This window comes from Protopterus annectens, chromosome 1.part1, assembly GCF_019279795.1.
Source record: "Protopterus annectens isolate FY-2018-M chromosome 1.part1, PAN1.0, whole genome shotgun sequence".
In the NCBI taxonomy this organism is placed as follows: Eukaryota; Metazoa; Chordata; order Ceratodontiformes; family Protopteridae; genus Protopterus; species Protopterus annectens.
The window spans coordinates 1,392,031,635-1,392,047,134 of NC_056726.1; the positions used below are offsets into that span (position 1 = coordinate 1,392,031,635).

At 42.1% G+C, this 15,500-nt stretch overlaps 1 protein-coding gene across 1 annotated transcript in view; it reads left to right on the forward strand.

Moving 5' to 3' along the window:
• HDDC2 (HD domain containing 2) overlaps positions 1 to 15,500 on the forward strand; it is a 274,425-nt gene that overhangs the window by 13,305 nt on the left and 245,620 nt on the right. Inside the window, exon 2 of the mRNA XM_044082206.1 lies at positions 13,252 to 13,373. Within this exon, the coding sequence (XP_043938141.1) occupies positions 13,252 to 13,373 (122 nt within the window). The remainder of the gene's footprint in view (positions 1 to 13,251; positions 13,374 to 15,500) is intronic.

Consider the following 15,500-nt stretch of genomic DNA (forward strand, 5'->3'; position numbering starts at 1 on the left):
TTGCTGTTTCAGCCTCTCACTTTTCTCACTCCCTTTGTGTGTTACTTGTGTCTCTCACTTTCTTTCTTTCTGCCGTTCCATTTTCTTGGCTGCTTTGAGCAATTTTTTCTGCCTTCAGCTCAGTTCAGGAAGCATCCACATGAACTGGCCATAGTGAAACAGGGGGAGGAGGAGTGCCTAGACAAAACTAAACTGCTTTACTCGCCACTACACACACATAGAGAAACAAGAAGTCATCACTACAGACTCAATGATATAAAGAAACAAACTTGAGTGCTGAAACTAAAAAACTGGCTAGTTCTAAGAAACACAATTAAGCTAAAAGGCTTCCCTCCAACACAGAAAGGCTTGCCCTTTTCTTATGTGTTTTATATATATAGTCCGGATACAGATTTGCTGTGTCCAGGACTGTTGATGGGCTTCGGAGCCCCCAAGCCGTTCTGTGTTGGAGGGAAGCCTTTTAGCTTAATTGTGTTTCTTAGAACTAGCCAGTTTTTTTAGTTTCAGCACTCAAGTTTGTTTCTTTGAGCTCAGCACTTGTAAGCACTAAATAAGCTACAAATTGCTACATCACTCAACTTTCCTCACTTGTCTAGAGGAAAACAGTTTCTAGTACTTAATAAATACGCACTTATCCAGGCATGTCCAAGGGTCAGCTCCCGGTATTGTCTCCTGTCTGCCTGATGAATCTGGGCATCTTGGGGCAATCCAGCAATTGCCTCAGGTACACAGACAACATCACTCAACTTTCCTCACTTGTCTAGAGGAAAACAGTTTCTAGTACTTAATAAATACGCACTTATCCAGGCATGTCCAAGGGTCAGCTCCCGGTATTGTCTCCTGTCTGCCTGATGAATCTGGGCATCTTGGGGCAATCCAGCAATTGCCTCAGGTACACAGACAACATCACTCAACTTTCCTCACTTGTCTAGAGGAAAACAGTTTCTAGTACTTAATAAATAAGCACTTATCCAGGCATGTCTAAGGGTCAGCTCCCGGTATTGTCTCCTGTCTGCCTGATGAATCTGGGCATCTTGGGGCAATCCAGCAATTGCCTCAGGTACACAGATAACCCTCTCCTCCTACCACCCAACACTACAACCTGTGAGAGATGCACTTGTATAGCCAAACTGGAAGCAAAGCTCTCTTCACCCAAGACTGGAATAAACAGTCAAGAAGAGATAGTAAACACTTGCACCACACCACACTCATCACATAGTCCCTCAAAACCTGCACCTCCAAAACACACACATAGAAACACACACCTACATTCACAGAGGCGCTCGGTAAAAAACTGCCCAAGCAACAGGGACCTCCAAAGCAGAAACACAAGCAACTCCCATCCCTCAACACCACCCAAGTGACGCATAGCCCACAAACTAAACTCAGTGTGCCACTAAACCACAGCCCATAAGGCATAACAATGTACCAAACACTCTACTCATAGGTGACTCTATAGTCGAGTACACTGATTTTCCACTCACCAGGCTAAGCAAGGCGAAAGTTACTGTCAGCTGCTTGTCGGGTGCCAGGATCCGCCACATAACGCATGCACTCAGATCACTCCACAACAAGTACAAATATGACTCTGTCATTGTCCATGTTGGTGTGAATGACCTGAGAAGTACCTCCCTGGACTACGTGAAAAGGGACAATGGAGGAGCTGTCCGATCTTACAGCCCAGGCAGGTATGGCCCTGATACCAAAGTACAAAGACAAAATGATTGACGTCAACAATTGGCTAAGCTTCTGGTGTCATTCTGAGGGGATCCAGTATCTGCCTGCCTGGGATGACATGATCAACAAACAACGATGCTTTGCCAGAGATGGCCTGCACCTGTCACCCCTGGGATTCCAGATGCTGGCTAAGGCTCTAGCCACCCCTAAAGTGCCTTTTTTAGGCATGGTTCAAATGACCTATTCACCACCGTAACTGGTACAAACAAGCAAAATCTGAGGGTATTGCTACTCAGTGCTAGAAGTCTAAACCTCAAAATGCACTCACTCAAGGCACTCCTTAAAATGGAGAACATCGACATCTGTGCAGTGACAGAGACCTGGTTCAAGGCTCCAGACAGTACCCCTGCATTACCAGGCTATAACTCATACCACACGTTTCAGCCACCTATCCTGGACTGAAACACTAAAGGCGGAGGTGTGTCCAGATTCATTAAGGATATCCACACCTCCAGGCTAGTTGCTCAGGATAATGCATCTGAGATTGTCCAAGTGCAACTAACTCTGGGCAAGACCGGAATCCAAATTGTAACTTGCTACAGATCCCCCACCATGCCCCAGGATTCCCACTCCTCATTTCTTGATACACTGGAAAATAGTATAACCTAACACCCTAATAATGGGCGATTTCAACTACCCCACCATTAACTGGGAAAACTACTCGTGTACCAACTCTTGTGCTCAACGTTTTCTGGAATTCATAAATTCAGTGCCTTGGGTTAACTTATCCACACCTCCACCAGGGGCAGCAATATTCTAGACCTGGTCATTACCAACATGGACAACTGGTGCTCCACACCAGAGGTCAATTCCTCGTTGGTCAGATCTGATCACAAGCTAATCACCCTAGACATCCACATCCCTCTCCCACCCCCCATTAGGGAAACCACCGTAAAAAATTTCTCCAAAGCCAACTTCACGCTTCTTAAGACAGAAGTGGCAAACTTCTTGACACCCATGCTGACGGACAATAGAGGTATGACTGCTGAATCCTACACAAATGCACTTTCTAAGCACTTCGAGTGCATGGATCGTGCAATCTCTAACAGAGCCAAGATGCTATACTCCAAAAAAAGGAAGCCAATCTGCTGGTCCCCTGCCATAAACAAACTCTACAACAGAAGAAAGAAACGGTTGCAAAAAAGAGTAAAATCCCATGATTGGAGGAACTCCCTGGTCAATCTCCATAAGAAGCTGAGATCCCTCATAAAATCCTCCAAAGCTAGTTATGAAAACAAAATTGCCAGTGACTCTAAAGACAACCACAAGGCATTCTATAGCTATGTCAAGAATCTCAATGGCACCACTCATCTGCTCTGAGTTACAGCACAATGGCACTAAATATAGAACCAACTGATATTGCCAGCATCCTGGAAGATAGGTTCAGTGCTAACTTTACCCCCCTCTCATCCCATAAAGGGCCCATTTCTATACCGGAAGAATGTAAAGTTCCTGTAATCATGGCTGCACTGGTAAAAAAAACACTCTCCAAAGCCAAGAACACAGCATCCATGGGACCTGATAACATTCCGGGCTGCGTTCTACATGAACTACAGAATGAACTGACACCCCACCTAAGTACCACATTCATTCATAGCCTCACCTCAGGCTATGTGCCCACTGAATGGTACACAGTGATGGTTATCCCACTCCACAAAGGGAGAGCCACCATGAACCCTGGAAACAACTGCCCCATTAGCCTGACGAGCCTGGTCTGCAAGGCAATGGAACGTATCCTCATGGAAGTTATAAACAATGATATTGGTAATCTCCAAACTCTGGACCCCACCCAGTTCGGGTTTTTAAAAGGCAGATCATGTCTCCTAAATCTGATAGACTTCTTTGAAGCAGTCAGCAAAGCCGTAGATGAGGGTAAGGTGGTTCACACAGCCTATCTAGATTTCGCCAAGGCTTTCGACACCATCCCCACACTCTGGAATTATAGATAAACTCACTAAACTAGGTATAAATCCCTATGTCACAAGATGGGTTGCCAACTGGCTCACTGACAAAAACCACACTGTGAAAGTAGTAGACTCTAAATCCAACTTCATACCAGTGACAAGTGGAGTACCGCAGGGTTCAGTCCTGGGTTTTCTCCTGTTAACACAGGTCTTTGGCTAATGAAGTTTGCAGATGACTGCAAACTAGAAGCCATATTCAAAACTCCAAAAGATGTGGACATCCTACAAAAGGACCTCGCTGAGACATATGCCTGGTGTCAAAGCCATGGCCTCAAGCTCGATGCCAAAAATTACATTGTCATCCCTTTTGGTAAAAACTCTGTACCCATGAACTACCACATAGGCGGTAATCTCCTTAACACTGAAAGTGTGATGAGACCTTGGGACACAGGTGGACAGTAGTCTCTCCTTTGATAATCACATCACCACAGTAGTCAGGAAATCCTTCTACGTGGCACACCTTATCACAAAAGGTTTCTCATCCAGGAAAAAAGAGGTCATTGTTCCCCTCTAATCGTCACTCAGACCCATTATAGATTACAACGCCCCTTTTGGTATGTACCTCACAAGACATCTACAACAACTGGAAAGGCCGCAGAAATACCTCACAAAGAGGATTACCGGCCTCAAACAGATGCCCTACGCAGACGTCTAAAAAAAACTGCAGTTTTACTCCGTCGCATATCGTCTACTCAGCTTTGTATGTTAGGCAGAGATCACCTCTATGTCAAACCCAGAGCTTTTGGACATGCTCTACTTAAAGAAATCCCAATCTCTCCGAGCTACACGCTCTAGGGGCCTAAACCTTGTCACCACAATAAATAGAACATGCTGAAGGGATAGATTCCTGTCCCAGAGACTTCCCATTCCTTGGAACAAACTACCTATCTATATCAAACAAAGTTCCTCATTAGCACTCTTAAAGAAAAATCTTGATGATTGGATAGGAGATAGGAAATTCACCCCGGGGATCACGTCTGTGGCTCTGCTCGACAGTGGCACAGGAAAATAATTTTCTTGGGTGGTGAAAGCCAGGGTACCTTTTGGCTAGGCTTATATAGGCCCTAGGGCCAATAGCCTAGTACCTACGTATGAACCTATACACTCTACTGCTACTTGGCTGTCTCCAGATTTTATATATTGAGCTTTAGTTGCACCCAAGATGGCTGCCATTTTGTCATTGGTCATATCAGCAGGTTGGATTCCTTTCAGTTTGCCATAGCACTAAGATTTTTCATACTCCAGACAATAACAAGTTCATTTTGCAATGTGTACACCACTGCAGGAACTATATTTGTTTAACTTGTTGTTTAGGATATGCATCTGAACCTGAGAGACTCTTGTACTAAAAATCTATGCACAAAAATAAAACATTAATTTAAGGTGGCACAAATAGAAATGTATTATGTATTAATACGTTGCTCATAGCCTTACCAAGTAAGATGTGGATCCTTTCTTAGAACCAGGACACAGTGGTAACTGCAGGTAAGATGAAAAGGTAAGAATGCTGTACAAAGTATAGTTGTACACTGAAAACAAGAGTACTAGTCAAGCTAAACTGTAAAGTACATATCACATTAATGACAAGAGAAGTGCTTTAGTGTCCTACATTTATATTAGGTAGCCAGTGCACTGCATAGTCAGAAAGGTAGAATCCATGATTTAGATGCTCATTCAAAGCAGTTTGCTTCAGGAGTGTGTTTAACCCAACTTTGAGAAAGTGGTGTTTAGAAATAACATGGATGATTTCAATAAACAAAGGCTCAGGAGCTTATAGTGTGCTCATCAGAGCTTACAGGTTGCAAGTAGTAATGTAAAACTGATAGTTGTGAAACATAGGCATAGCATACGTTCAAATATTGTTATCAGTGAGTGAGTAAGTTAACCATTTTGGCTTTAGTTGTACAGAAGAAATACATAAAGTAATATTACTTTCAATACTAGTCAACTAGAATAATACTTTTGATTAAGATTGTTTAAGCAATGTGGTTCCCTCTTTACAGTTAGGTAAAGCTTCCCAAGGATCTCTCCCTGTTAAACTGTATTAGACTGCAGCCATGATTAACAGAATTCTGGGTGCGCTAACACTGTTACCAATAACATAGAGTGTTTGGCATCTCATGGCCATGATTAACAGAATTCTGGGTGCGCTAACACTGTTACCCATAACACAGAGTGTTTGGCATCTCATGGAACATAATGTTTGATTACGTGTGTTTTGGTAAACGGTAAATATATTCTGCTGTAGTGTTAGAAACCTTCCCTGAAGCCATAACATAGAGGATTATGATAGGGTCGCCGATCATAACAAGCTTATTATGTGTTTGAGGCATGGATTTCTGCATCCATGTCAAGAACACATAATAATGGGTTATGACTGGAGACCCAATAATAGTTCTTTGTAGTGCTTGGAGATTTACCTGCTCCATGTACTAGCAGTTACAGGGGGAAAAATGTATTTTGCTGGCTTTCAAAGCTGTAAAGCACTTAGCAAGGCAGAAGCATGTTCTGTTATGTTACAGAAAGTCAGACACACATTACCAGCGCAGAGAGCAGGTAGAAGTAAATTTGTTTTTAATTCTCCCACTGTCGTTTGCTGGTCAGTACTGGCAAGTTTAACTGCATAGCATGGCACCTGATATTAACAGTTGAAGCAGGAGGTGCTTAATATTTTGTTAAGACAGAGACTCACACTATAGAAGCACTTAATTGATTTGTCTTTTTCCAGATATTGGACTGTAATCACCAGATTTCGTGCAATGCATGTAAATTAACATTTATGAACTTAATAGAGCTGTAATACAGGGCCGTTTTGTGTACAGTGCAGGTATGTGCAACTTTTATTTGCACAGTGCAGTTCCATCACCTTGTCGCCATGTGTCATAACTGTTTTATTCATATGGCTTGAAACACTGTAACATACCTTTTCATTTTTCCTAATAGTGATGCTGCCATCTTTGCTTAACATTTCCAGAACATAACAAGAATGGAGGTGGAGGGTCATAGGCACAAAAATCAGGGACAATTTTAAAATATTTAATTCAGTGAAAAAGTTAATAGCGGGTATTGCATCAATGTGCATTTTATGAACAATAAGAAGTATGAAACTATAATAGCATTGTTGAGTGACTAAGTAAATAAGGGACATTCTGCAAAATTCTAGACAGTGGTATTGATACTACACTGTATTAAATAACAATAGTAGACTGAACTAAAATTGTTCAGAAATACAGCTCTGCTGCCATTTTTCTATGGCATTCCTTTCCTACTGTTTCTAGTGGAACATTGTCTTGACCACAACAATTCTCTTACAAATATGTGGATCAGCACATTCATGCCAAATGCACCTTTCTCATAATCGCAACTTATGTACTTGCATATATTAATACTAATTATATATTCTTATTAGTACTTCCACACATGTCTAAAAGTTTCTTATCATTTGGTTGATTTATGGTTTACTATACATTGGTAAAACTTATATATATTTTTTTATGTAATAGGATTGTAAAGGCTGCATAACTGGTGTAATATGACAGTCTCTTGGAACTTAAGTAATTGCAGGGTTCTGGAATTTTGCAAGAATTGCAGATGTTGGAATTCCATTTCTAGTGTCAAGATTTGGAGAAGATGAAGGCTGCCAGCCTAGCCAGATATAATTTTGTAGATAATTCTGTCAATTGTACATATTAATATAGGCCACAGATTTGTCTCTTAAATGATAATGTTATATGTGGAACTGGAAAAAAATGTAACAGTGCACTCTACTGACCAAGTAAAAGCATGTTGTGACCCTTTGATGTAAACACGGCTCCGGCCAGTCTAGATTAAGAAATGCTTGCTGTTGTGTTAAGACTAGAGTTAATGGCCATAATTTGCATGCATACATGTCCTTTCTTGCTCTGGTGAGAGGTGAAGAATGTAAATGTAGTTTCTGTTAGCCTGGGAACCCAGGGAAGTGTGAAGAATGATGTAATTTGAACCAGGAATGTGATTTTAAAAACGGAGAATCAGAGAGCATTAAGCATTTTTGCCTTGACCATCCAACTGAACAGCACTGTGCCTTTGCTGTATATGTAAGTTTATCTTAGACTTGTGTAGAAACTAGAAAGATTAGAATAAGTGTTTTTCTGTGATGTCGGAACTGTACTACTCAATTATTTTAAGTATTTCTCTGTGATCTCTGAACTCTCTTGACTAGCACTGTGTAGTAAAAGGTATTGTCTTGTGTTTTGACTATTTGTTCTTAAATATTTTTTAAACCCTTTCAACTGTGGCTGTTTTTGTAGAGATAATTTAAGCTCTTTAGAGTACTTGCGTACCTTTGGTAAAATTGTACAAAGCCACTCTAATAGCTTTAGACCTGGGTTGTACTACCAATTGGATAATAATATTGCACAGTAATAATTGCATACCCTTTTTAAGGGCCTTTGTGTAGATGATAAATATTAGTGGGTGGTGGCAGCTGGTACTGCCGTATAGTCTGGGAAAAGGGGGCACAGCTGGAGAACCTGTGCCATCCTTCCCCAGAAGTGTCTGTGTGGTTATATAAACTCTTCTCAAAGTGTGTGTGTGTGAACTACTTGGGCAGGGACACGAAGCACGGGTTGGACAGCGAGGATGCTGGAGGTTTTAGCTTGCCCACTAGGCTGAGATCTGGACCCTATAGCTGTACCAGTGAGGAGTCTTTTGGGGGACCTGGAGAGGAAGGGAGCGACCAGCCCCGTACTGACTGTGATCTCTGTGTGCTCTTAAGGGAAATTGCACTTTCTGTGTATATTTGTTATCCTTTCCTCCTATATGAGACGCCCCTCACTGGTGTTAGTGGTAAGGATTGAGGCTCCTTGATTGCTGGGTCAGGGCACGAGCATCACATCTAGGTACACTTGGATAAAAGAAACAGGCCATTAGACTGTGGATGATTAAGGGCCTTGTATCCCTAGCACAAAGTATAGGTCCTGACCTCTGCATTTTCTCTCCATGCCTGTCTGTTGTTCCTCCCACCTCCCAAAACATGTTGATTGTTTCTACCTCAAACTTGAGAGGTACGCCAACAGAGTGCACTCAAAATTGAATGGAGTTTCAACTGCTTTAGACATCAACTGTTATGCTCATTATCCCTCAGACAGAAGAGCACGTATGACTGACTGCATTCTATGTCGGTTCTATACTCTTGATGGTGAAAAATGTGGCTCAGTATAATTTGGTCATTTTAACTAATGTCGCCAAAAAAGAGCATTTTTGGGTGTTGAGTGGGTTGAACGGTAATGATAGTAGATATTCCTCTGGTGGACAGTGTGCGTGCACCATAAAGCCCACCAACTCCTGGATCATTGGTGTTCTGGTTGGCTGCTGTCCAATTGCCCAGCTTGAGTTATCTGGGATAACTCTGTTGAGCTCAAATTAGACTAAGCCAGTCAGGATTACTATGCTGAATATTGGTTCGCTGATAGAATGCGGCTTGGATGACAGGATGGTAAGGAGAAGACTGTATATCCTGTGTGTCTAGTGGACAAAGTGTAAGGGCAATACAGAAAATCCACTTGGCTTAGGAGCCAGAGACTGGGTAAGGTCTGACTAGAAATGGTGAGGGAGAGTCTTCTGAAGACAGTGACAGTGTCATCAGAATTAGTGATAAACTCATGGCAATCAGACTCTAATGTAAAGATAGATCAGTATTCATGATCTCAGTCTATGCCCCATGGCAGGAGTGTCTGTCTCCAGTGGTTATGTGAGTGAGCTGAAGTGAATGGCAGTTGTGCTACCCTTACTTAAAGGTGGTCCCTCTGCTGACCCCCTAGATATTACAGGTCTATTAAGTTACTGTACTTCCAACACAACCATGCCTCACCCTTCCTAACTCATCCCATATGGAGCCCATCATAATGATGAACTTAGTAAAAGTTCACTTTTCTGTCCTGCGTAAACAATCAGTACTTCTGTTTTTTTTCCCTCTAATCTCCTTTCTGAAACTGGATTTTTTTCTCTCATTTTTACTCCCACTTTGTAACTACAACACTAAATGAAAATGTAAATGAATGCTTTTTCCATTTGTTTTACTTTGTATCTTTCTGTTTGTAACATTTTTCAACAGCCAAGTATCATGTTTACTTGCACTTTATAGGTTCATAGGTCGGTACTAGACTATTGGCCCTAGGGCCTATATAAGCCTAGCCAAAAAGGTACCCTGGCTTTTGCCACCCAAGCAAATTATTTTCCTATGCCCCTGTCGAGCATAGCCACAGAGGTGATCCCTGGGGTGAATTTCCTATTTCCCATCCAATCATCAAGATTTTTTTTGAAGAGTGCTAATGAGGAGCTTTGTTTGATATAGATAGGTAGCTTGTTCTAGAGTATGGGAAGTCTCTGGAACAGGAATCTGTACCTCCAGCATGTTCTGTTTATTGTGGTGACAATGTTTAGGTCCCTAGAGCGTGTAGCTCGGAGGGATTGGGATTTCTTTAAGTGGAGCATGTCCAACTGCACTGGGTTTGACATAGCGTTGTATGTTAGGTAGAGATTGCCTCCGAGTAGCCGATATGCGACAGAGTAAAGCTGGAGTTTTTTGAGACAGTCTGCATAGGGCATCTGTTTGAGGCCCATAATCCCGTATTTCTGCGGCCTTTCCAGTTGTTGTAGATGTCTTGTGATGTACATACCAAAAGGGGCATTGTACTCTATAATGGGTCTAATGAGTGATGAATAGAGGGGAACAATGACCTCTTAATCCTTTTCTGATGAGGTGTGCCACATAGAAGGATTTCCTGACTACTGTGGTGATGTGATTATCAAAAGGAGAGACTACGTCCACCTGTGTCATTTAAGTAGACTACCACCTATGTGGTAGCTCATGGGTACAGAGTTTTTACCAAAGGGAATGACAGTGCACTTTTTGGCATTGAGCTTGAGGCCATGGCTTTGACACCAGGCATCTCTTTCATTGAGGCCCTTTTGTAGGATGTCCACATCGTTAGGAGTTTTGATTATAACTCCTAGTTTGCAGTCATCTGAGAACTTTGTTAGCCAAAGACCTTCTGTGTTAGCCTGTACTTCAGAAAAGTAGATACAAACAGGAGAGGACCCAGGACTGAACCCTGTGGTACTCCACTTGTCACTGGTCTGAAATCGGATTTGGAGTCTGCTGCTTTCATAGTGTGGTTTCTGTCAGTGAGCCAGTTGGCAACCCATCTTGTGACATGGGGATTTATACCTAGTTTAGTGAGTTTATCTGTAATTCCAGAGTGGGGGATGGTGTCATAAGCCTTGGCGAGATCTAGATAGGCTGTGTGAACCACCTTACCTTTGTTTACGGCTTTGGTGACTGCTTCAAAGAAGTCTATCAGGTTTAGGAGACATGATCTGCCTTTTACAAACCCAAACTGTGTGGGGTCCAGAGTTTGGAAATTACCAATGTCTTTGTTTATAAGTTACATGATGATACTTTCCATGGCCTTGCAGACCAGGCTCGTTAGGCTAATGGGACAGTAGTTCCCAGGGTCCATGGGGGCTCCCCCTTTGTGGAGTGAGAGAACCATCGCTGTGCACCATTCAGTGGGCACAAAGCCTGAGGTGAGGCTATGGTTGAACATGGTGCTTAGGTGGGGTGCCAGTTCGTTCTGTAGTTTGTGTAGAACACAGCCTGAGATGTTGTCAGGTCCCAAGGATGCTGTGTTCTTGGCTTTGGAGAGTGTGGTTTTTACCTGTGCATTCTTCTGGTATAGAGATGAGCCCTTTAGGGGGTGAGGAGGAGGTCAAGTTAGCACTGAGAGGGGGGGATAAAGTTAGCACTGAACCTAAGTGCCATTGTGCTGTAACTCAGCAGATCTGAGTGTTGCCGTTGAGATTCTTGACATAGCTGTAGAGTGCTTTGTGGTTGTCTTTAGAATCAGTGGCAGTTTTGTTTTTGGAGGATTTTATGAAGGATCTCAGCTTCTTACTGAGGCTGACCAGGTAGTTCCTCCAATCATGGGATTTTACTCTTTTGCAACAGTTTCTTTCTTCTATTGGTGAGTTTGTTTATGGCAGGGGACCACCAGATTGGCTTCCTCTTTTTGGTGGATAGCATCTTGGTTCTTTTAGGGATAGCATGATCCATGCACCTGTGCAAGTGCTTATAAAATGCATTTGTGTAGGATTCAGCAGCTGTACCTCTATTGTCCATCTGCATGGGTGTTGTGAAGTTGGCTTTGGAGAAATTTCTTACAGTAGTTTCCCTAATGGGGGGGTGGGGGTGGGATGTGGATGTCTAGGGTGATTAGCTTGTGGTCGGATCTGACCAACGAGGAATTGACTTCTGGTGTGGAACACCGGTCGCCCATGTTGGTAACGACCAGGTCTAGGATATTGCTGCCTCTGGTAGAGGTGTGGATAAGTTGATACAAGGTGTTGGAATTTATGAATTCCAGAAAACATTGAGCAAAAGAGTTGGTACAGGAGTAGTTTTCCCAGTAAATTATGGGGTAGTTGAAATCGCCCATTATTGGGGTGTTGGGTTATACCCTAATATTTTCCAGTGTATCAAGAAATGAGGAGTGGGAATCCTGGGGCATGGTGGAGGTTCTGTAGCAAGTTAGTTTGGATTGTGGTCTTGCCCAGAGTTAGTTGCATTTAGATAATCTCAGATACATTATGCTGAGCAACTAGTCTGGAGGTGTGGATATCCTTAATGAATATGGACACGCCTCTGCCTTTAGTGTTTTGGTCCAGGTTAGGTGGCCGAAATGTGTGGTATGAATTATAGCCTGGTTATGCAGGGGTGCTCTCTGGAGCCTTGAACCAGGTCTCCGTCACTGCATAGATGTCAATGTTCTCCATTTTAAGGAGTGCCTCGAGTGAATGCATTTTTAGGTTTAGACTTCTGAAGATTTTGCTTCCTTGTACCTGTTACGGTGATGAATTTGCCATTCAAACCTTGCCTAAAAAAGGCACTATAGGGGTGGCAAGAGTCTTAGCTAGTATCCGGAATTATAGCAATCCAAGACACAAGTTGTAACTTATGAATGCAATTGTGGAGCTTTTCTCCCAGTCCCGACTGAAAAAGGGCATTTCTATCCAAGTCAGACTTTCTCTGTTAGCAAAGACAAAAAAGTAAGTAGCAAAGACAAAAAAGTAAGTAGCAAATACTTTAAAAAGCCATGTAATGTGTCATAGCTGAACTAATAGTTATATAGGTGACCTTGTATCATTGGATACTCCTCAATTCAGCTTTGTGAAAACACAAAAGATATGTAAGGTGGGTTGAGATTGAGAGAGAAACCCAAGATTATGTTTTTTTTTTTTTTTTTGAAGAAGAAGAGGGGGATATTGTCACAGAATCTGGGGTTCTGGTGCTAAGTAACAGAAGGCTACTAAATGCTTGCTTGAACAAGCTTTACTGTTTAAAGGCAAAAGTGCTATTTGTTTTTAAAAGGCTAAGGTGGGTATGTTAATTTTTTTTGTTTTTGCTAACTTTTTGTAATGGCCTTAAGTCATTGTTCTGCCAAGACAGGTCTGTAAAAGGGCTACACTGCTGTATTATATCCTGAATTTTTTACTTGCTGTCTGTTTTCAGAGGTTACCTCGTACTGGCTGGGTTTATAGAAAAGTAGAGAAACCAGAGAGTGTGGCGGACCATATGTATCGGATGGCCATCATGGCCTGTCTGACAGAAGACAAGAAACTTAACAAGGACAGGTAATAAAATATCTACTCCTTTCCTATAACATTTTGCATGTTAAAATTTAAGCATTCATTAAGCCAGTTCTTTGATATACAGGTGAGGATCCATCCCATGCTGGCACATTGGGTTCATTAACCATTTCCAGGTCGTGGAAGACCAGCCAGAGATGAAGCCTGGTTTGTATGAATCCACATTACTTCTGAAGAGAGTTGAGAGGCTGGTCATCACTTTGTCATCCTGTGATAGTCTAAAGGGATGTCAAGCAATGAAAGTGTGCTTGTGGATGCAAAAGTGCACATCCCATGGGTTGCATTTCATCTGTTATCCTGTCACGGTATGATGTGCCCAATGACATCCCCTGTCTTAAAGGGATGTATGAGGGAGTGTATGATCAAAATACAAATATTGCTGAACATTTGACCCAGTATATTGATACCTGTACTAATTTTATGTTGTGGTCGGTAAAATAAATTATAGTGAAGATTCATAGATGGGAATGAATAAAGGTTTGTCACCTGAATTGGAGAGTTAAGTGCCCCAGCGCTAGTCATCTCTACATTTCAGCTTGCAAAGTCTGAATTGGTTCTACTTCATTGCTTTTTTTTTTCATGTATGGTGTGACAACCATGCCCTGGCCCAGCAATCAAGGAGCCTCAATCCTCACCACTAACACCAGGGAGGTCATCTCCTAGAGGAGGAAAGGATAACTAATACACATAATAAAAGGACAATTTCCCTTAAGTGCACACAGAGATCACAGTCAGTCTGGGGCTGGCTGCTCCCTTGCTCACCAGGTCCCCAATAAGACTCCCCACTGGCACAGCTATAGGGTCCAGGTCTCAGCCTAACTGGGCAAGCTAGGACCTCCAGTAACCTCTCTGTCCAACCAGCACTTCATGTCCCTGCCCAAGTAGCTGACATAACACACACACTTTGAGATAAGTATTTATACACTTTACAAACACTCCTGGGAAAGGCTGACAAAGATTCTCCAGCTGTGCTCCTTTACCCATACTATACGTTAGTAATTACTGCCACCACCCAGTTAATAATATCAGCTACTAAAAGGCCCTTAAAAGGGTGTCCAATTATTACTGTGCAATATTAATATCCAATGGTAATGTGACTATACAGTCTAAGGCTTATTGGAAGGTCTTAGACAGTAAACTCTCTATAAATATATAATGAACTTAGCCACAGGTAGAAGGTTTTAAAAATATTTAATAATAAATAATTAAAACACAAGACAAAACTACTACACCACAGAGATATCCAAGAGTTCACAGATCACACAGAAACTGAAAATAATATAGTAGGACAGGTTTGGTTTCAAAGAAGAATACCTAATTAGTCTTTACTAGCTTTAACTATTCCTACAAGATATCACAGTGCTAAAAACTTACATGTGAGCATAAGCAGAGTGCTGATGAGTTAGATGTCCAGATCAAAATGCTGTCAGGTCTCTTGTGAGAAATAGTATTTAAACATTACTAACAAACATGTCTCTAATGCCCTCCCCAAATTACATCACTTTTGACACTTGGGTTTTCCCAGTATTCATATTGCATCACCTTAACACCTGGTCTGAGTTCTCGAGCCACAAACTGCATTATTTCGCAATCTAACACCTCCTCAGAAACTTGGGATAAAAGACATTTCACATGTATATGCTAACAGAAACTAAAGCAATAAAAGCACCTTCCACATCTAACTTCTAGTCATAAACTTTAGCCTTAAAACAATCGCTTGAGAGTGTCAGGTCTATCTGGGTGTACCTCACCCCATTCCCTGTCTTGAGAGCCCATCTGCATTGGCATTGCCACACCCACTGCGGTGCTGTAGTGACATGTATGCTTGCAACCCCAGACTCCATCTTAGCAACTTGGCATTTTGCTGACTGGCTCTGTTTAACCATGTTAGAGGGTTGTGATCTGTCATCACAATGAATTTTCTTCCATACAGGTAAGGCTGAAGTTTTTTGTAGTGCCCACACTATGGCTAGACATTCCTTTTCTACCACTGCATAGCATTCCTCCCTGGGGTGGAGCCTACGACTGAGGTAAACCACTGGGTGCTCTTCTCCCTCTGAAGAAATCTGGCTATGTACAGCTCCCACCCCATAGTTTGAAGCATCCACCTGC